General features: G+C 39.4%; 1 protein-coding gene across 5 annotated transcripts in view; it reads left to right on the forward strand.

Annotated features, from left to right (window-relative positions):
- The window catches only part of LOC132636094 (uncharacterized), a 45,357-nt gene extending 22,665 nt beyond the window's left edge, over positions 1-22,692 (forward strand). For 2 of the 5 annotated variants that reach the window (XM_060352788.1, XM_060352790.1), the window contains 11 exons: positions 9,183-9,269; positions 11,640-11,974; positions 12,197-12,326; positions 17,920-18,048; positions 18,159-18,203; positions 19,423-19,499; positions 20,090-20,186; positions 20,271-20,360; positions 20,471-20,521; positions 22,158-22,223; positions 22,291-22,692. In XM_060352788.1, coding sequence (XP_060208771.1) covers positions 9,183-9,269; positions 11,640-11,974; positions 12,197-12,326; positions 17,920-18,048; positions 18,159-18,203; positions 19,423-19,499; positions 20,090-20,186; positions 20,271-20,360; positions 20,471-20,521; positions 22,158-22,223; positions 22,291-22,443 — 1,260 coding nt within the window. In that variant the 3' untranslated portion in view covers positions 22,444-22,692. Of the gene's footprint in view, positions 1-9,182; positions 9,270-11,639; positions 11,975-12,196; positions 12,327-17,919; positions 18,049-18,158; positions 18,204-19,422; positions 19,500-20,089; positions 20,187-20,270; positions 20,361-20,470; positions 20,522-22,157; positions 22,224-22,290 lie in introns of those variants that run through there. The other 3 variants (XM_060352789.1, XR_009581012.1, XR_009581013.1) reach the window with 3 other exon arrangements.
- Positions 22,693-22,903: the final 211 nt, after the last annotated feature.

Consider the following 22,903-nt stretch of genomic DNA (forward strand, 5'->3'; position numbering starts at 1 on the left):
TTTACACTACGAACCGTCATAAGTGGCAGTTAAATAATTAGTCAACACTATGAATCCACGGCAACATACACAATGTGCCAAATATGTCAGGAAGCATACATAATGCTAAGCATACACAATGCCCCAATATCATCAAGAAGCATACACAATGCTAAGGGAAGCATACACAATGCCCCAATATCATGGCTCACAGCTATATTACATCACAAAATAATTTATAAAGTGAGTTTTAGATTATTTGAAAATAAAGTATATGCGGTTGGCCTTAAGGACCACCGATTCTGCCAAGCACACGCTCGCCCCAACACATGGACCAGGCAGACAAAACATATTTTTGAAACGGGTTTTGAAAAGCAAGTGCCCAAAGCTTAAAGTCTCACTTACCTCAAATTCACAATTCAAGCACACTTCCCAATAAAGCAAAACTGCGTTCTCGAGTCTCCGGATTGCCTCAAACTACACAAAAACAGATTTAGAATGGTCAAAACCCGTTGGGTAAACCACTTCTATATTTTTAGAGGCTTAAACGTTAAAAGTCAAATTTTAAAGGACGAAAACGCCCTCTGATCAATGTGTTCAAAACCCGACAAGACTTATGTTTTCGGAAAGGCCTTAACGAGAGGATTCCAACGATATATAGAAGTTCAAAATCCGACGCTATTTGCCCTTTCAAATCAATGATTTTGGTTGAAGAGCCCTAGAGCTAAACTTTCTCAATTCCTCAAAATATCCTCATGTTTTCTCCACAAAAATTCACCCATAATTACTTAATAAACCTAAATAAAAGATTAGAAGCATTACCTTGATGATTAGGGTTGAAAATCCCTATTTTTCTCTTTTCTTTTCCTCTCTTTTTCTCCCTTTCTTCTACTGCATTTTTTTTTTATTTTTTTTCTCTATTCGGCTTCTATTGCTTTTGCTTCTGCAATTCACGTCTAACTCTCTTATTCCCTTTTACTCTTTATTTATTTATTTTTTCTTTTTGTGGGCTTGGCCCACATCTCTTTTTCCTTTTTTTTTTTTTTTTTCTTTTCTAAAGGACCCTTAATCCTCCTTTTCTTTTGTTTTGTACCACTTAATTCTTCTATATATATTTTTTTCTATTTTGATTAAATGCCAAAATAACCCCTAATTTAATATGGGTTATTACATTCTCCACCACTTAAAATGACGTTCGTACTCGAACGGGTCTAATTCATACCTGTCGCGTCAAATAAATGAGGATATTTATCTCGCATATTCGCCTCGGACTCCCAAGTAGCCTCCTCGGTTGGGTGATTACGCCATAACACTTTGATTGAAACTACCTTTTTCGACCTCAATTGTCGCACTTGCCTATCAAGAATAGATATCGGACCCTCCTCATAAGTCAAATTTTCATCGAGCTCCACATCCTCTGGTTGAATCTTATGGCTATCATCACCAACATATCGTCTTAGCATAGACACGTGAAATACAGGATGAACAGCAGACAATCTCGGAGGTAAAGCAAGTTTATATGCCACCAACCCAATTCGATCCAAAATCTCATAAGGACCACTGTACCTAGGACTTAACTTACCTTTCCGACCGAATCTCATAACTCCTTTCATAGGGGATACTTTTAGAAAGACTTTTTTCCCTTTCGTGAACTCCATATCACGTACTTTCTTATATGCATAGGACTTTTGTCTGCTTTGTGCTGTCCGAAGCCGTTCTCAAATTCAGATCTCTTTGCTTGAATATGTATTGCAAACTCTTGTGATCAGTATAGATTTCACACGGCTCACCATAAAGATAGTGATGCCAGATCTTGAGTGCAAATACAACTGCGGAATTCTAAGTCATGAGTTGGATAATTCTTCTCATGTTTCTATAGCTGTCGAGACGCATAAGCTACCACTTTACCATTCTGCATCAAGACACAACCCAACCCAACTCGAGATGCATCACAATAAATGGTGAAACCACCCTCATCAGTAGGTAAGGTCAAAATCGGGGTCGTAGTCAATGCAGTCTTTAATTTCTGAAAGCTTTCTGAACATTCATCTGACCACTGGAATACCACACCTTTCTGAGTTAAACGTGTCAATGGAGCAGCTATCTTCAAGAAACCCTCCACAAACCTTCTGTAATATCCAGCTAGTCCCATGAAGCTGCGTATCTCTGTGGGAGTAGTGGGTTGAGGCCAATCTCGAACTGCTTCAATTTTCTTTGGATCAACTTGAATCCCATCTCGGGACACCACGTGTCCTAAAAAGGAAACTGTGCTCAACCAGAACTCACATTTGAGAACTTGACATAAAGCTTTCGTTCCTTAAGTGTCTGTAGCACAATTCTCAAGTGTTGTCCATGCTCAGCCTCACTCCGAGAGTAGACCAAAATATCATCAATGAACACAATCACAAAATGATCTAAGTATGGCTTGAATACCCTGTTCATGAGGTCCATAAATGCTGCGGGGGCATTAGTCAGCCCGAATTACATCACCAAAAATTCGAAGTGCCCATATCTTGTCCAAAAAGCTGTCTTGGAGATGTCCTCAGTCTTGATTCTCAGCTGATGATGACCTGATCTCAAGTCGATTTTGGAAAAATGAGTAGCACCCTGCAGTTGATCAAACAAATCATCAATACGAGGCAATGGATACTTATTCTTGATAGTCGCCTTGTTCAGTTGCCTATAGTCAATGCACATTCTCATCGTGCCATCTTTCTTCTTCACAAATAACATAGGTGCACCCCAAGGCGATACACTAGGCCTAATGAACCCCTTATCAAGTAGCTCTTGGAGTTGAACCTTCAGTTCTCTCAACTCGGCTGGAGCCATACGATATGGAGGAATAGAGATAGGTTGAGTCCCTGGAACTAAATCAATGCTGAACTCGATTTCTCTCATCGGGGGTAGGCCGGGTAAATCTTCAGGAAAAACATCCGCAAATTCGCGAACAACATGAACACTATCAATAGTAACATTCTTCGCTCGAGTATCATGAACGGTGGCAATAAAACCCAAACACCCATGATTAATCATTCGACGTGCCTTTACATAAGATATTATTTTTCCTTGAGTCACAGGAGTCATGCCTTTCCACACTAAAGTTTCTCTAGGAAAATTAAAACGTATAAGCTTAGCATAGCAATCAACCGATGCATAACATGATGCCAACCAATCCATGCCCATAATCACATCGAAAGCGGACATCGGTAACACACATAGATCAACTACGGTGTCCCTGCCCTGAACAGATATCACACAATCTCTATAAACTCTATCCACTAATATACTCCCCCCCACTGGGGTTTCTACCACATACGACACATGAATAGACTCAACTCCCCGTTCTAAGAATATAGCAAAACAAGGAGATACATACGAATACGTAGAACCAGGATCAATAAGAGCATATGCACCATGAGAACCAATAGTAATAATACCTGTGACTACTGCATTAGATGCCTCGACATCCTGTCTGGTCATAACAAAGAATCTCGGCGGTCCACCCCCTCCCTGAGCAACCTGTGCACCCTGTCGATTCTGTCCACGAGCACCCTGTGGAGCGGTCCTAGCTGGCTGAATCTGACCCTGTGTAGCTGTAGTAGTTCCCTGCGGCTGTGTAGTAGCTCGACTAGCACCAGAATTTCCTTTAGGACAGTATTTAGCAATATGCCCCTTTTCACCACAAGTAAACAAGCCCCATCTGCCCCAAAGCAACGACCACTGTGATTTCTACCCTGACTGATATGAGCTATTACCCTTCCTCTGCATCTGCTGCTGGCCCTGTCTAGCGGAATAACCACTAGAAGACTGCACCACTGATTCTGACTGAGAAGATCTGGATTGCCCACGATAAAAACCACTCTTGCCCCCAGATGGAGCACCACTAAACCCACCTGTGTTACGTGGCTTTTTGCTTTCACGCTCAACTTTGTCCATCTATAAATAAGACTCGTAACGGAGAACAGTGTCAACTACATCTGAATAGGTACCATATCGCACATCTCGTACCACTGGACCACGATAGTGATGCTCAAGTCCATCCACAAATCGTCTCACCTTCTCTCTCGAATCCTCTACCAAATAAGGTACATACCTGGATTAATCTGTAAACTTGGCCTCATATTCTGTAACGGTCATAGTTCCCTGCCGCAGATTATTGAACTGACGTCTCATGTCATCTTGCTTGCTTAATGGAATAAACCTGTCCTTAAACAGTGCTAAAAATTCTGACCAAGTAAGAGGTGGTAACCCTGCTGGCCTACCTCTCTGAATCGAAATCCACCAAGACTTTGCAGAGCCTGAGAATAAGAAAGTGGAAAATTCCACACCACGAGTCTCCTTCAGCCCCAACGTAGTCAACATCTTTTCACAACGATCAATGAACTTCTGATGTTCAATAGAAGTTGGTGAAGCATCAAACTCTGGTGGCTTAAGATCCATGAAATTCTTAAACTCCTTAGATTGCCCTGCAGACTGGACAACCTGTTGAGGGGCCAACTGAGGCGTCTGATTAGCTGCAACATTCAACTGAACTTGAGCTTGTGCTTGTGAAGTAGCCTGAGGACCTGGAATTCCACCATGATTAGGAGCCAATGCCTCCAACACATTCAATAATCTGGTCACCACATCTGCGGGCATAGCAATAGTAGGGGCGGCAGCTGGTGCCGGTGGAGTGTTTTGAACCACTTGTTCCTACACTTGCTCTGACGCAACTCGGGGCTGACCCCCATTCACAACTTCAGGCTGAGGAGTGGCCTAAGTCCTAGTCTGAGTTCTAGTCTGATGAGCACTAGCTTGTCTACCACCGCGGGTAGCACTCTGTCCAGCACCACGTTTAGCAGATGAAGATGCGTGTTTCTTAGCCATCTGCGAAATAAATATTACAAGGTTAAACTTGATTCAACTCACGCACGAACAAGGAATGAAAGAAGGGAAAACTTCCTAGATGTCCAGTAGCCTCAAGGTCATAAGTATTGTTACGGGCTGCCTTCGTTGTGCCTTGGCGCCCATAACCCCTGCGCGCCCAGGAGGGCCAAGCGAGTGTCAGTCGTGCAGGAGACGGGTGCAGATGAGGGTCAGCCGCGCCCAGGCAGTGTCGGCCGTGCGCGCAGGCAGGGTCGGCCGCGCAGGCAGTGTCAGCCGTGCACGCAGGCAGGGACGGCCGCGCAGGCAGTGTCAGCCGTGCGCGGGCGACGTGCATTGAAAAGCGGCTCCGATGGGCGAGAGTCAATAAGAATCTAGAGATGCTCTATGGCATATTATAAGAGTGCCAAGGAAGTTTAGCAAGGATCTGGGATGAGCCCATGGGCCGTCGGCGGACGAGGCCACGCGCGAGCCTGAGTGTCAGTCCCGTGCGTTTCCGAGCTATGGATGGAATCCTGGGATTTCGGGTGAGAGGACCCTTCCTAGGATGTTATGGAATGTGCTTACCAAGTTTGGCGTCATTTGAAGATCGTTCACCTAAGGGCTTGACTTAGCCAAGGAGCAGTGTCAGGGAGAAAGCTCCCGAAGGCTATATCTCGTTCCACGAGTATGGGGATGAGACGAAACTTCATGGAGGAGTGAAGGAAGTCAAGAGAAAGAGTTAGGAACAGACGGCGCCTCATTTGGAGTTCGGAAGAGTGAGAAAGGCCCATTGTGATTCTCTGGCAAAATGATGTCCAGTGCTAAAACTTGGGTTTTTCTTTTTAAAGCATATATAAGGGGGGCAGAGGTGTCACAGCTCAGCCAGCCTCCCCCGTGCGTGCTGTCGGCCAGTCGCACCAAGTGAGCAACCTTGAGGGAGGACCTCAAGGGCCTGCCTAGGCACCTCATAGGAGTGTCCTAGGTATCCATACGAGTTAGGGGACTCTATGGACGGCGTCGTGCCTGCGGGCCGCGTTGGGCGCACAACATGTGCCGGAGGCTTGACGTAGGAACTGATTATGCCCCGCGGGCTATCTTTATGGATGTTAAAGACCTCCGTGCCGATTGAATACTCGAGGCACCACTCAAGAGCCTCGTGTATTGACTTGTGAGCTTGGCTTGGGTTCAGCCTTGCAAGCAAGGGTCCGTTGGCCTAGACGTGCAGTCGTGGGGTGACGCTGCACCACGAGGGATGGAAGTAAGTTGCGAGGGCTATGTTTGCCAATGCCATGGGACAACCATAGGCACATGAACGAGGACCGCACCGGACGAAGGCCAAGGATTGGAAGTTGCCCTACTCGGGCGCGACACAAGGCAAGTGTCAAGCTTGAGGATAGGACTGTGCGCGCAGGAGCGACGCTCAGTGTCAGGCGAGGGACATGCATGTCTGTAGCCAACCCAAGGGGTGCGCATAGACGAGACCCCGCATATGAAATGCGCCACAAGAGTATGATAGCAAGACAAGGCTAAAGCCTTGACATCAAACGGGCGGCACATGGAACGCTAAGCCTCTGAGGCATGCTTCATCACAGGCATGGGGTCGTGCCAAGAAAACCTGGGATAAGGAAAGGCTGGCTTGTAGTCAGGTGGGACTACGGGCGCCGCACGGGCTATTTGTGTGCCGCTGCCGCTTAGGAGGAGTCGGCCCGTGACAGTATGGGCGCCTACATACCTATGAACAAGATTCTACTAAACACTGCTCCATGACCCGGGACTTAAAACCTGGCTCTGATACCAACTTTGTCACGTCCCAAAATACCCCTAGACGTGATTGACACCCAGCACACACCACCGGCCAGGCAAACCACATTTTCATATCTTAACCATTTACGAAAGCACTAAAAGAAAATAAGTGCAGGTGCAACAACGTTATTAATGATAAAAATGCGAAATAGTCGCCCACCAAATCCATAATCGATTTATGAAAACCAATCAACGCTACGATAAAAATAATCTCTAGCCCACATCCCACGCTAAGACCATGGAGCATCTAACAGAGTTACATGAGTTTGAGCATCGGGCATGTAAACCCAAAATAAAAGAAATAACTGGCAATAAACTAGATAAAGCTGAAATGACTGCCTCCACAAACAATGTGGTGGCTCACCTCAGCAACAAAATTCACTCACGAAGTCTTCAATTACCAGCCTCGTTCTCAAAGACAGTATCTGCATGGACATGCAGGTAAGGAGTGAGTTATACATAAATATAACCCAGTAAGATCCTTGACCCGTCACTTCAAATACCCCTGGAACAAGTGTTAGAAAATACAAACACACAACAAGCACAAAAAATATTATGCACATGAATATATCATTATGTAATATCAACCAAGGTTCAAACCACTGTTTATCAAATATATTATATATCTCAACACAATTTACACTACGAACCGTCATAAGTGGCAGTTAAATAATTAGTCAACACTATGAATCCACGGCAACATACACAATGTGCCAAATATGTCAGGAAGCATACACAATGCTAAGGGAAGCATACACAATGCCCCAATATCATCAAGAAGCATACATAATGCTAAGGGAAGCATACACAATGCCCCAATATAATCAAGAAGCACAGCTATATAACATCACAAAATAATTTATAAAGAGAGTTTTAGATTATTTGAAAATAAAATATATGCGGTTGGCTTTAAGGACCACCGATTCTGCCAAGCACACGATCGTCCCAACACATGGACCAGGCAGACAAAACATATTTTTAAAAGGGTTTTGAAAAGCAAGTACCCAAAGCTTAAAGTCTCACATACCTCAAATTCACAATTCAAGCACACTTCCCAATAAATCAAAACTGCGTTCTCGAGTCTCTGGATTGCCTCAAACTACACAAAAACGGATTTAGAATGGTCAAAACCCTTAGGGTAAACCACTTCTATATTTTTAGAGGCTTAAACGGTTAAAGTCAAATTTTAAAGGATGAAAACGCCCTCTGATCAATGTGTTTAAAACCCGACAAGACTTATGTTTTCGGAAAGGCCTTAACGAGATGATTCCAACGATATATAGAAGTCCAAAATCCGACGCTGTTTGCCCTTTCAATAATGATTTTGGTTGAAGAACCCTAGAGCTAAACTTTCTCAATTCCTCAAAATATCCCCATGTTTTCTCCACAAAAATTCACCCATAATTACTTAATAAACCTAAATAAAAGATTAGAAGCATTACCTTGATGATTAGGGTTGAAAATCCCTATTTTTCTCTTTTCTTTTCCTCTCTTTTCTCCCTTTCTTCTACTGCGTTTTTTTATTTTTTTATTTTTTTCTCTTTTCGGCTTCTATTGCTTTTGCTTCTGCAATTCACGTCTGACTCTCTTATTCCCTTGTACTCTTTTTTTTCTTTTTTTTTCTTTTTGTGGGCTTGGCCCACATCTCTTTTTCCTTTTATTTTTTCTTTTCTAAAGGACTCTTAATCCTCCTTTTCTTTTGTTTTGTACCACTTAATTCTTCTATATATTTTTTTTTCTATTTTGATTAAATGCCAAAATAACCCCTAATTTAATATGGGTTATTACACTTCTATAAGCCTATGATGTCCTCCAAATGATGCTATCTTCAAAAGCTACTAAGCTCATGATTCTCGATATGTTACGATTGTTACTAAATTCCTCATATGACGAGTAGTCCTCTAAGGATAGATGTAATGAACGACGATAGTAATGATGCTTATGAGCTTTGCTTATGAGCTTTTATGTGTATGTGCCTATGTATGGCTATTATGAAACCCCGAGCTTATATGGCCGGGTAGAATATAAATATATATATATGATGCGCGCGCACCATTGCAGTTGGGTACGGACAACCCTAAGTCTTGGTAGGGCCAGGTATGTGTAACCCTGAGCCTTGGTAGGGCCAGGTATGTGTAACCTTGAGCCTTGGTAGGGCCAGGTATGTATGATCACCGAGCCTAGCCATGGTCGGGTACGCGAAACACCGAACCTTCGTGGTCGGGTATGCTATGTAAATGATATGTATATGAATATGGGTATGAATATAAATATGAATATGTATATGAATACAACTATGGATACGATATGTAAATGACTACGAATATGAATACGGATACGGATATGGATGTATGTACACAATCATGCGTTAGAAATGGAAAGTCCCTATGAGAAGCAAGTAAGTGCTTATGACGATGATACTACTATCTCCCATCCTATGCTATTTCTTACGTTGTCTATTATGCTTTCATAATGATGTTGATCATGCTTTACATACTCAGTACATTCTTCGTACTGACGTCCTTTTGTTTGTGGACGTTGCGTCATGCCCGCAGGTGGTCAGGGAGACAGACTTGATCCATAGCTTTATTACCCAGGGACTACATAGCGGAGCTCCATTTCATTCGGAGCTACAGCTTTTGGTATTCATTCTTTTGTGTACATATTTATGGGCATAGCGGGGTCCCGTCCCGCCTATATGATATGACATACTCTTCTTAGAGGCTCGTAGACATGTGTATATGGTTAGATGTATTTGGCCTTGTCGGCCTATATTTTGGATGTCATTTTGCTAGTCTCGTCGGCTTATGTACATTGATATGGGCATAGTTGCTAATGATGATATAAATGTATTGTTGTCCAATGGGATTAGTATGATTGATGGATAGAAAGTATGATATAGCTATGTGGCTCACCTAGATGTAAATGTGAAAGTACGATAAGAGGTGCCCGGGTGGGATAGCACCCGGTGCCCGTCGCGGCCCTCCGGTTGGGTCGTGACACAGATATGACAAGATTACTAGAAATCCGAAGGTCATGTGCAAGGGAAGCATGATGCACGAATGATAATTGATGGGAAATGATCAATCTAGGAGAATCAACTCGAGGAAGGGGAAAGCTAATTCAGGGATGAACCGAGAGAATAGCTAAATTGAGAGAGAATTTTTAGAGAGAGAGAGAGAAGAGACTTCTTATTATCTTCAATGAATGATTGAATGAATTCAAGTACAATTACAGATTGGCTTTACAGAATGAATAAAATCGAATGAAGTATCATCAATCAACAGAAATGAACTAACAGAATTTTAACAACTGTAACTGCCTAACTGACTCATCTTGGGTCTAACTAACTCCTGCACTTGCATCAATATCACTTCGTAAAGAACATCCTTGACCTCAAGGATGGAAAACCGTGTTTCAACTCACGAAGGTACTCCCAGGTAACCTGATCAGCAGCTAGCTAGTCCACTTGACTAACACCTGTCATACAGTTTTGTTTCCCTTTTTTCCCAATCTTCTTTCCAAAACAGCTTCAGGTAGATGAAAATAGGAACTTAGTATCAATAGGATATGGCTAAAGTATCTACTGACTGCAAAAACTTTTTTAGTCCTCCGAAAAGATGTTGAACTCGTCTTTCCAAGTGAAGGCGCACGAGCTTGCCATGAGAGCACTTCTTTCCAAGCAGCTCTTGAATAAACATCACCGGTTCTGATATTAAATGCTTTTTTCACCCCAGGAAACCTAATTCGATCATATTTGAGGTGAAAGAACTGTTGCTTGCCTTTATTAACAACAAACTTATCCAACCCCATTGCTTTGCACCAACTCCGTTATGCTTCTCCTTTTCATTATCCAGAATTATATTCTCATATTCCATCATGAAAGCATTACAAGAATTCACATTAAAATAACCAACCTGATTAGAGTACCAAGAAGCCAAAGGTACATAATCAGATATCACGTTATTCCTTGACATCCCATTTCTCTCAGGCATTTGATCGAACATGTAAGGAGCGACTAAATCTTATCCAATTTTAGAATACACATCACCTTCATCTTTTGTAAAAAGTGTGGCAAGAAGCATGTCTTCAAGAAGTTTAGGATATGTTGCTGAAGAATCATTTCTGTTATGCACAGAACCATTCTGAGATTCTCTGTTTCGACCTTCAAGATGATCGTCCATTGGACAGACTCTGTTGGTTGATGATTCTGCTCTCACCTGCTCCTTATCTTTCCCTTTTTGAGTCAGAACTCCAATGGTTTCCTTGATTTCCAACAATTTCTTATTAGTCTGTGTTTTCTTTTCATTCATGTGATACACTCCATCAATCTCTGCAACTGTTCTTGCATTTGTGATAGCTTGTCTTCCATTTTTTCTACTGGTTTATCTTGGTTCTTGCTTCGAGTCCTAATCGCAATGCCGAGGATCAATTGCTCTGATACCAATTGATGCACGAATGATAATTGATGGGAAATGATCAATCCAGGAGAATCAACTCGAGGAAGGGGAGGTCTAATTTAGGGATGAACCGAGATAATAGCTAAATTGAGAGAGAATGCTTAGAGAGAGAGAAGCGACTTCTTATTATCTTCAATGAATGATTGAATGAATCCAAGTACAATTACAGATTGCCTTTATAGAATGAATAAAATCGAATGAAGTATGAACAATCAACAGAAATGAACTAATAGAATTTTAACAACTGTAACTGCCTAACTGACTCATCTTGGGTCTAACTCCTGCACTGTCATCAAAGCAGTGGCAGAAATAGGCAGTGCATGTGAAGGCTGCTGCCGACTGATTCTCAAGCTTAGTCATTCTGGTCTTTGTTTATTCATGATTGTATATATACTTGAAACCATATTGATTTGATTTATGATGATGACTAGACTTGATGTGATATAGTTCTTTTTCCTAATGCATTTAGTGGTTTGATGTAGATGCCAAAATTTCCATTAATTTTGAAGGTCGTTAGAATCATTCTAAGATTTGTATCTATTCTTGAGCCAGGTTTTGGAAAGATCTATCACAAAAGACAATGTTCAAATTTGGGCCAAAAAGATCAAGCTTTGGTCGAAAAGTTTTCCCATATTCCAGCAAACATCTAGTGACAACCAGCACATATCAAATAAGCCATTTGAAGTTGACACATTATCAGAAAATGACCTTCCCCTTCTGAAAGCTGCACTGAATGCAGTAACTCGTTATGAAGAAAATCTTTCAGCAGCTGGGCCTCGTGGCAGGCTTCTAAAAAAGCTGCTGGTGTTGATTGGAGTTCTACCTTCAACACATAAACTGCAAGTTGAGCTTGAAATAGATGATACTGAAACTGAATCTCATTTAAGGTTTGTCCACTTGAGTATTAAATTCTACATTGCTGTTTGAAGAGTTTATGTGTTCTAACAGGCTTGCATATGCTCTTATTTTACCCCAATCTGTGAATGTTTTTTATTGTTGTTGTTGTTCTTGGTGCTGTTGCTGTTGTTATTTTCTTTGGTTAAAGAATGGGATTTAAATTTCATTGATTTTTGAAATGACTATTTCATCAAAGAGAATCTTTTGTCTAGGCCAATCTTTTTGTCGAGGATATCACTTAGCGATATATGGGAACCCGCATCACGCAAACTATGTGGAAATGATTTTTGGAGAATATTGAAAACTTCTATTTCCATTCTTCTCTCAAAATCAACTCTCCAGGTAACTTCAATTATATTCAAGTTCGGTTCCCATAGCATATGACATTAATGCCTTTGTATCCTCTCTTCCTCATAGAGTCATAATTGCTTGAAGCACAATAACTATTAATATAAAGGAGAGGAATAACTATTGTTCGAAATTGGGATACATATTTAATTTTTTTAGCAGGGTTGGAGGGGGAAATAATTTTCACCCAAATAATATTACAAGACTGACAAAAATAATATTTGAAACTTTAAAAAAATTTAGTACACAATGATGATATATAATCTCCTCATTTATGTGATGTCGAATGATTTATATTATTATGATGATGTCCTTCAATATGCATATATCCTTTTTTCTTTACAAAAACCCCTTGTAATCTTTGCATGTGGAATTTTTTCCTATTAGGACCTAGTTTTTTGTTTTAAGGAATTCATCGTCTTCCTTATTAGTTATGAATTTCCTGGCAATAATTTCTAGTGTAGAAGAAACTAAACAAATGGAGTACATATTGTTGAACTCATAAAATGAATAAATAGAGCACATTATTTTATTGTTGAACTCCTAAGTTTCCAAGCAAATGGAGTACATATTGGCTATTTCATATTCTTTTTTTAGCATTGATAAAATGAATTATTTCTTTATTTATTTCTAAAGTTATCAATCACAATTTTTTGTGTGTTTCGTTACTTTTAATACCACAGTTAGGGTTGGACTAAAGTTGTACTATTTTGTATAATTAAAAGGTTGTTAGTGTTTTATGTTGAAAATAAGGGATGTTTTAACTCAAACTCCAGACTTAAGTGGCCCCTTTTCTTTTCTTTTTAAAGTGACTTTTTGCCCTTGTATTACTTTGTAAGGCAAATATATAAACTTGAATGACCATATGAGGAACAAAATAAAAAAAGACAAATGACTTTACTAGGTAATTTGCTTAAGTAGAGTGACCATTTGAGGAATTGGAATAGTCCAATCTAAACAATTTGTCAAACACAAAATAAAGCATAACAATAAAGAATCACATTTAAACCATATGATGAAGTAATTTCAAATTGGCATGGAGTGATTCTTATTCTTATAGCGTGCAATATAGAAGACATAAGAAAAGTATCACCTCGTCTTTGTGTAATCCCAACTTAATTTAAAAATAAAAAAAAATATCATACCTTCCTTATAAACTCATACTGAGATTTAGGCAGATTTTTGCATTGCAAAGTGACAGACCAGTTGTGTCAGTTCTTTGTCAAAATGAAAAAAATCAACTGGGTGAAATCAGTAAGTATAAAAGAAGTAATGAAGTGTTGGAACAAAGATGATAATGTAGCAAAGGAGGAGAGATGGAAGATTGTCCCAGCAGACATTTGGTGGACAGTTTGGAAGGAGAGAAATCGGAGATGCTTTGAAGATAAGCGGAGCAGCATGCAGAATATGAAGATGAATTGTTTAGCTAATTACTATTAACAGGAAATGTTAGATCAAACTGTAGATATTTTAACAGCTATTGACCGGTTGTAATTTAGTGGAAATAGGAAGGCAATGTAAGTTGTAATACTTTTGAAGGGGGACTACACATTTGGATGTAGTTATACTTGTGGATATATAGATTAATTGTTACCATTCTCAAAAAGACTTTGGTAGAGGTACCACAATCCAGAGCTATTAAGCTTCATGCCCCTTTTGAATTCGCAAAACCTAATTTTTCAAGGAAATTATAATCATACCCAACTCAGACATGTGGAAATGAAAAATTGATTGGAAACAACCTTAAGTTAGCAATAAAATATATTCAAAAGTAAACTAAAATTAGGAGTGAGTCTTGAGTACATGTTGCCTGTGGTTACAAAGGTAGTGGAGAACTAAGTTGCGCGGACTCTTCATTTTTTTTGCCACACCCGTCTCTACACAGTGCGGGAGCGGGTGCGGGTGCAGGGTGCGTCTCGGATACGGTCAACCAACTTCGGATACTTTGACCGGAGTCCATGGACAAATTTGGGGGAAATTTGAGGTTTTCGTTTCTCAAAATGAAAGATAAAACAGATTTAAGACATGGGAAATGGAAGACCTTCAATATTATAGTCCTTTTGTCTCATAATCATTGCTTCATGTTTCAGACCAAATAGAGAGAAGCAAGAATTCAAGGGGTTGTGTTCTGATTTCTAACTTTTAGTAGACAGTAGCAGCGATCTGTAAGGAGAATTGGTGGAAGGTCTTGAATGGCTTTCTTTTTCTCTTTTAAGGTGAAGAAGCAGAAAGCTTGAAAGCAGAAGTTGGGGTCTTTATAGCTCTAATTTATAATTTTTAATTTTCTTAGCCGAATCCCCGCACCCGTATCCATATCTGGATCCGCACCCCCGAATCTTAAAATTTAGATTTTGCCGAATCTGACACTCGCGTCCGTATCCATATCGGATACCCGCACCCGAGTCTGAGCAACTTAGGTGGAGAATCCATCCCATTGCTTTTGAGAGTATCAAACAATATTGTGGCTATTAGATACTTGCGTTGCAGACATTGTTTCTGATGTGGGAGAATTAACACCACCCGCACGCCGATAAATGGACATCTGGAGCATGGTTATATATAAGATGTGGGCCCAATATCAGGTAAACGAAGAACTGAGATGGGTCTGGCTCTGATTCTATGTAAAGAAATGGATTTTGGGCCTAACTCAATCCCAAAGCTAGCTCATAAAGGGAGGATTGCCCAAGTTCATATAAGAAGACCATGTACCCTTTAACCCGTCGATGTGGAACTCTTAACAATTTCTATACAAGAAAATCTTTTACCTCTAAAATTTGGAAACTTGAATAGCAAGCGGCTAGTGGTTTAATTGTGACTTTTACAACAATAACAACATACCCAGTATAATCCCACAAGTGGGGTCTGGGGAGGGTAGAGTGTACTTACCTCTACCTTTGTGGGGTAGAGAGGCTGTTTCTGATAGACCCTCGACTCAAGTAAAGCAGGAACAATCATCAGGATAGCAAGAAGACTACAGCAAAAGAGATGGCAAGTAGTAATAGAAGACTAAGAACAAGAAAGATGCGAATACTTAAATAAGAAGTACAAGAAAATGCCGGAAATAATACTAATCCAACAAGAAAGGAAAATACCACTAATCCTACAACTAGCCTTCTACCCTAATCCTCGTCCTCCACACCCTCCTATCTAGGGTCATATCCTCGGTAAGCTGAAGACTAGCCATATCCTTCCTGATCAATTCTCCTCAATACTTTTTCGGCCTACCTCTACCTTTCTTCCAGCCTCCATCGCCAACTTCTCACACCTCTTCACCAGAGCGTTTGTGCCTCTCCTTTGGACATGTCCGAACCATCTCAGTCTCGCCTCCGGCATCTTGTTCGCCACGGAGGCCACTCCCACCTTGTCCTGAATCTCTCAATTTCTGACCATATCTCTCCTAGTAAGCCCACATATCCATCGCAACATCCTCATTTCCGCACTTTCATCTTCTGGACATGAGAGTTCTTGACTGGCCAACACTCCGCCCCATACAATAGCGTCGGTCTAACCACTACTCTTTAAAACTTATCTTTAAGTCTTGGTGGCACGTTCTTATCACACTGGACAGATGTGAGCCTCCAGCTCAACCAACCTGCTCCAATACGATGTGTAACATCTTCGTCAATCTCCCCATTACCTTGGATTATAACTCTCAGGTACTTGAAACTCTCTCTCCTTGGGACGACTTGTGAGTCCAGCCTCGCTTCCGCGTCAGCGTCACTCGTCACCGCACTGAACTTGAATCCTTAAAATTAAGTAGCATATTCAGAGGAAAGAAAACAATTTTATAGGGAAGGACTTTTTTTTTTTTTTCTCCTGATAAGATTTATCAGGAAAAACATAAACATCTGAGTACAATGTCCTTTCCCATTAGCTGAAGAAAACAGTGGTCCTAGTTGTGCCAGAAGTGAGAACTGAAAATATAGACCTCAACAGATGAAATGGAACTGGCGTAAAAGGGAGTAAAAAAAGTTAACAGAACCCGGACACGCTTAAATTGTCCCTTTAAGATTCTTATAATCTTAGTTTACAGCAATACAAATATGAGAAACTGTCAAATAAATCCAAATAATGCTAGTTGTTTTGACATACTATATTTCCTTTATGGAGACAGAAACAGTTAATGCATAGACACCTAAAATTAAACACCACTAAACTGTGGAGATTCATCATGCGCTTCTTCTCCGCTAGAGAATTCTCTCCAATGACTAACTTCTCCATGACAACGTCTTATCTGTATTGGAATTGAAAATGCCAAGGTTTTAGTGTGTTAGAGAACTCTCGATCTCCACCGTGCCTGTAATATAATCAAATAAATTCGCAACATATTTGTAAGCAAGAGATGTTTATGAGGAGAACTCACTCTTCAGACACTTCATTGATATAATCAGTACTATAAGATGTATAGTGAAGGCCAACACATTAATCAAAATTTGCTTCTTCAAGGCCTTCCACTTCTTCTGGGCTGCATTTCCTTGTTTTTTTTTTTTTTTTTTTTTTTTTTTAAAGTTTTGTGCATGAGAAGCTTAATATTTCTAAAGGCCTTACAAAATCCTTACAATTGACTCAGTACCATTTTTACCTTTAAATCACCAATTTGTAAACACAACATATTTTCGAGATTCAGTGTCTCAATGTAGCCAGAATGTTCATGATCACCAAATTGCAGAGAACAAAATCTGCAAAAGCACGTACTGGAGTCGAATCGTTGAATTCCTTGGTTTCATTGTTTACTTGGATCCGAAGACAAACAGCGAGGACTGGAATTTGCTAACTCTGCGGGGAGGGCTTTCAATTATATTAACAGATCTAAGAAAAATTTAAATACCAAAAAGAGAAGATTCGTTCAGGAAGAACCAAGAGAGAAAGTTTTGTTGGGAGAAAGGAAGAAAGAAGAGGAAGAAAGGGAGGCGTAATAAGTGTACAAAGGAAGCGTCCTTTGAGTTTTCTTTTCACTGTACACGGCTTTTGATTTTTTTGTAACTGATTACCTAAGTGTGAGTTTTATTTAACTGAGAAATGAAATTTAAATTTAAGAAAGATCAATTAAATGATAAAAATAGATAAATGAGAATTCTAATCTAAGAGAATGCTACGTCACCGAGCCTATGTCCCTCCTTTGTGTGTATATATATATATATATATAGATAGATAGATAGATAGATAGATAGATTGTTCATAAGCACAATTCTCTTATACCACCTAGCCAACTGCAATTCATCTTTTTCTCTTCCATCCCCCCTTCATAAAACTGTACATTTGCTGCCTTAAGTTACTCCTCTATCCTTTCATCATGAACATTAGATTTTTTTGTCATGGTTAGCAAATATTACATCTGACTATAGTGCTTGAATGAATTAATTCAGCTGTTGCATCTCCGATGTTACTCTGTGTATCGAATACCCTGATCTGTAGCAATAGCAATGGAATGCTGCACCTTAAGAATACTTAGTGCCTTTAAAACTGTTCTTAATCAAGTAAACATTGTCAAAGCAAACATTTAAATACTTATGTGTTCATCTTTTTCTAGAAAAACCTTATTCTCAGGATCTGCATCCTCATATAATATGATAGTTGCTTCTGATAGGAGCCGGCTTACCAAGAGTTGATTTTGCTATACTTCAAGGAAACTTGTGAAGGAGGTGATCCGGATAAAGCCGAGTTTCCCTCTTTACAGCTGAAGATCTACGAGAAAATCCCCATTCCAGATCTACCAGTAAATCCGTGATCTTGGAATATACTTGATCAACTATTAAATTACTTGAAGTTTATGATTGTATTTGTTTTCTATGTACTGAAGCTAATTATGTGTGTTACTCTCTGTAGGTTGTTTTTCCACACAAAAAGTTGTCTTTCCGCATACTAGACTCGGTATGAGCTGAAATTAAATTTTTATTCCAAAGCTAGACTCAACACTAACATCGTTCCTGTACGGGAAAAAGGAACTTTCGACAGTTTGCTCGTTGAGACTTTGACAATGGTGTTCATCATTTTTGCTGTGTGTGCAGTAATGTCATTTTTTGACTGATGTTAAGCCAATTTTCAAGTGTTTCTATTATTTTTGCCTAAATCTTATATTAAATTGAAAGGAACTTTGAAAGTTGTTATATCGCAAGGTTAGGCAAGCAAGCCTGCTGGTATTGGGCTTAATATATGCTACAGACAAATGGGTGCTTGATAGGTTTGGTTGAAACCAATACCTCTCAGGTTGGATGTGTAATTGCTTATCATAATGCTTTGCATTTCCTAATTTGTTAAGTACAACGAACTGTACATAATCCATGACATAGTAGTTCATACACCAAAATTCTGCATTAATGACCTCGAGATGAAACCTTAAACTATTACATTTTGGTATCAAGAAAAAGAGGGTGAAAGGGAAAGCACACAAGTTCTCATCAGTTGCACCATGATAGGAATTAGCTGTTCGTGTGGTGCGGTATGGGATATTAAATTTGAAATTGGGGAGAATGTCAATGTGTAGCCTGAAAATACCTAAAAGTTAGTTTCCAGGTTCTTGGATAACCATTGCATTGTAGGCCTTTATCTGTAAATTTTAGTTTAATCGTTTAATTCATCCCATGCGTGCATTCTACACGCATTCTCACATGCAAGTCTGATTTTTTGTGGGCCAAGCATGTGAAAAAAATTGTTGATGGAGGGTTGTGGTTAGATCTGAAAACAGGACTTCTGTATACTCCCAACACTTTTGGTAAAATTGTCTGTCTATCTCATCTCAAAGCTTGAAAATGTCATACTTTTATTTGCTTAATTATGTCTTCAATTTTATGAATTCTAGAGGTCAAATATTACAAGGAAAATTGTAAAGAGGACAATATTATCTATATCATTGATCTAAGCACAAACTACTTCTGGAACGAATGCAATTGTCATAGCCTATTCCATCTCGACCTTATTTTTATTTGAAGAAGATATAGATATTTTCCTTTAGTCAGTGGCACTGAGGATGCTCGCTCTTAATACTAATTGTTACAATTATTTCTTGGAGGTTTTCTAATGTTTTGAATGGAGGGGTGCTTCCTTTTTATGTTTGGCTGCTTATGAAGAAGTACTTCACTTTTGTTTGTAGGTACGCCTGGACATTGCCTCGGTTTTTGGACTTCTGGCATACTTCATAAACTACAAGTTTGAAAACATATTTTCACCGTATGATTGGTCAACTTTTTTATGATCTCTACACTGTTTTTGATCTATGATGCAGTTGTCAAAATTATGCACGTAGTATTATCAGGAGATCGTCTTTTCTTTAATCCCCCTAACCGACTCAAAATTCTTTTATAAAGAGAGACAGAGAGGACTTTCAAGGCACTGCGGTCATCCAACTCCTTCTCTTTTCCTTATTATGGGTTCTTAAAACAAGTGTGCTCGGGAAATATGTTTTTCTGAGTTTTACATATCTTGTACATTAGTAAAATCATATCAAACATCACATGCTTATTTGAAGCTTATCTTATTTTAGTGACTGATGTATTCTATTGGTACCTCAGTCTGGTTTTTTAGAGTTAGAATTATAGGTCATTGTGCACATGATTTTGACACTTCAAGATTCTCAAACTTGTGGTCAAATCAAACTTGCATCATCATTCACTAGTTAGTCATGGCTTCTTTAGTGTAACTGTTTTTTTTTTTTTTTTTTTAATTATTATTTTTTTAATATTAAAATCACTGTAAACACAACTAGTCTGATTAATCTTTATGCTTCAATTGTACAAAGTAACTTGATGATCTGATTACAGATCGGCAATACTTTTAGATGTAATTGCAGTCAGTGCTCTTGTGATATATGTGAGCCGTGTGGTCTTGGGTTACAAGCAAACATGGGATAGATATCAAGTGAGTCCAGCACATCCATTCTCCATTCCTTTTTATGAAGTTCTGAAATTTTTCTGCCTACTAATTTCTTTTAGCTATATTTAGCTTCTGGTCAACAGGACACTTAATGAGAAAACAATAGCAAGTGGCTTTGGTTCTGTTTACTTTCTCCTGGATGCTTCTGAACAACAGCAGGTAACAGAAGCCTCTAACACTTACATCCGTTTTGTCGACACAAGTGAAGGTAATTGGTTTCCTGAGGACATATATACGCACCTGATTCTTGCATTCTTCCCTTCTTGCAGTACAAAGAAGCCATTTTGGCATATGCAGTCCTGCTGAAAGAAAACAGCCAGGTTCCTTTCTCTTATCAATACCCCTAGAGCACGTTCTCCGTGTTTATTGTTGATACTATTTTCTTTTCGACGATCCTTGTTTTTTCTGCATTAATAAAATCTTTTATAATTTCCTATTATGCATTTTTAAGGTTTTCTTTTCTTTATAGAGATACCAGGACACAGTGCACTTAAGGGAAACAAGCACTAAATTTCCAATAACTTTACTTTTCTCTGTGCTTCATTTTTCTACTTGCTCTTTTCTTTCCAGCTAATAGGCTTGTTCAATATCTAAACCAACCCACACCACCCTGATAGCCTACGCTACAAACAGTAGTAGCTGATTCGTTCTTCCGTTTTAAAGTTTTTCATATTGCTCCTCCATCATTACATGCCCCTATAGTTATTTCAAGCTGCACTTTTTAGCTTTTACAGTCAAGCCTCAATACCCCTAGGGGAATCATCGGCCCTTTTGATATCATCCACTCCTTGTGTTTTTCATCTTGAATAAAATCTCTGATATCTCTGTTAAATTGCAATAGCAACAGAAAATAAATAGCCCACTTTCACCTGCACCTACCATTTTGTATTTCCCACTACTTTCTTCGGTGCAGCGAAAACTTAATCTCTTTGATCTTTTCCTTTTCAATGAACCCAAATGTGTGAAGTGTGCCTAGGCAAGGAAATCTTGGAAATTAGGGCGCTAGCGAGTTAGGAGAGTTAAGCGGGGATTAATCTCATAGTCATGAAACCTTAAAGTCTAGTGAGGTTGTCTTCCTATTCTTAATTGGAGTTTGAATTGGATCTAGAATCCCTGAGGAGTTGCCAGTCCTATAGGAATGAAAGCAATTAAGAAAAGCTGCACCAATATGGCGGTTTCAAGTGCCGTGATCATTTCTTGGATAATGCACATATCTTAGTGGTGCTCTCTGGTTTTTCTCGCTTGAGTACTTCATTCTTGTGATGTCAGTCTTTTAAAGCCTAATTGAATTTCTGGATTCCATCACTTCCTTTAAATGGCATAACCAATAAGGATTATTACAGAACACCATTACGTGAAAAATGGAAGTAATGCACTTTGGTTCGATTGATCTTCTCCTTTTTCACCTACATGATCATTTAGCTATTCATGAATTACACTATGATAGGAAAACATGGTGATAGGATGAAGCATCAGGTTATGAATTTGGTTGCCAAAAGTTATTGGGAAAAAGAGGGTTAGTGGAATGTCGTGTTTTTCTTCTAAAGGTGATGACCAAATTCGGCGTGGCCTCCACACCCAAGTTATATTGACCAAATTCGGCGTGGACTCCACACCCACATCCATGTCCGGTTGACATGGGTGCAGAAGGAATTTGAGGGTCCGAGCAACATAGACTAGAAATAGTTAAAACTGAAGGAACTAATTGTCTCCACGTTTGTGAATCATGGGGACATTTCTTCCTGACTTTTCTTTAATTGGTCTCCATAATTTGGTAATGTGGAGACGTTTTTCCCCTTATCTCCTGCTTCCAATCTGTCCTGCTCCACGTTTTGAAGCGGGCAGTTGTTTGGTCCACAATTTCCCCAACTCCTCTTGTGTACTTCATACCAATTGGTTACGGATTTCTGTAGAATTTAACCATCCGAGATCCTGTCAAAAATTATTTGAATGCAGGAAAATTGTGCTAAAAATGTCGGAGCTAGATGTGAGAAGTTTATTTATGATCTATTGGACGAAAAGGTAACTTGGTGATTGATTTACTTTGCCATTATATTTTTCCAGCTTTACACTCTTGCATCGTGTGCAGGTTGAAATGCCTGTAGACAAAGCCATAAATACATTGGTGAGGCTGGGTATTGTAACGGAGGATCCTTTAAATGGGACCACTATGCTGCAGGCAGTCCCTTGCTGTAAGGCATATGAGATTCTTAAACAACACTGGAATAGCTTGCTCGGCTAAGTTTTGCTGTATACAAAGTTATATTAGCTGTGTTATTTTAGCTTTTAATTCTCAAAGAGTTCAACGAAAGTAGGCTATGGCGATTTCCACAGGAAGTTGCTATTGTCTAAAATGAAGTATATATTTGATAGTTTGAATGTAATAAAGGATGGTGTACCTGTACTACAGTTTAGGAAGAATGAATTGGACGAATACATCAAAAAGCCAAAGAGGCTGACTTTATAAGAGTTGACTTTGTCTTGATAATTATGGCTAGATCTCCCATTTACCCTGTTGACGTCCAATACTCAAATGTGTATAAGTTTTATGTGTGTGAGTGTCCTTGTAAACACAATTTCTCACTTGGTGGTTATTTTGAAGGGCAATGGATGTACTGTTGAGTTTTAGGTCAGCTAAACGAAGTTTTTCAAAATTAAGATTAGTAAAGAACTTACGCAAGATATAAAAACGTATCAAGAAA

Source organism: Lycium barbarum, chromosome 4 (genome assembly GCF_019175385.1).
Source record: "Lycium barbarum isolate Lr01 chromosome 4, ASM1917538v2, whole genome shotgun sequence".
NCBI lineage: Eukaryota > Viridiplantae > Streptophyta > Magnoliopsida > Solanales > Solanaceae > Lycium > Lycium barbarum.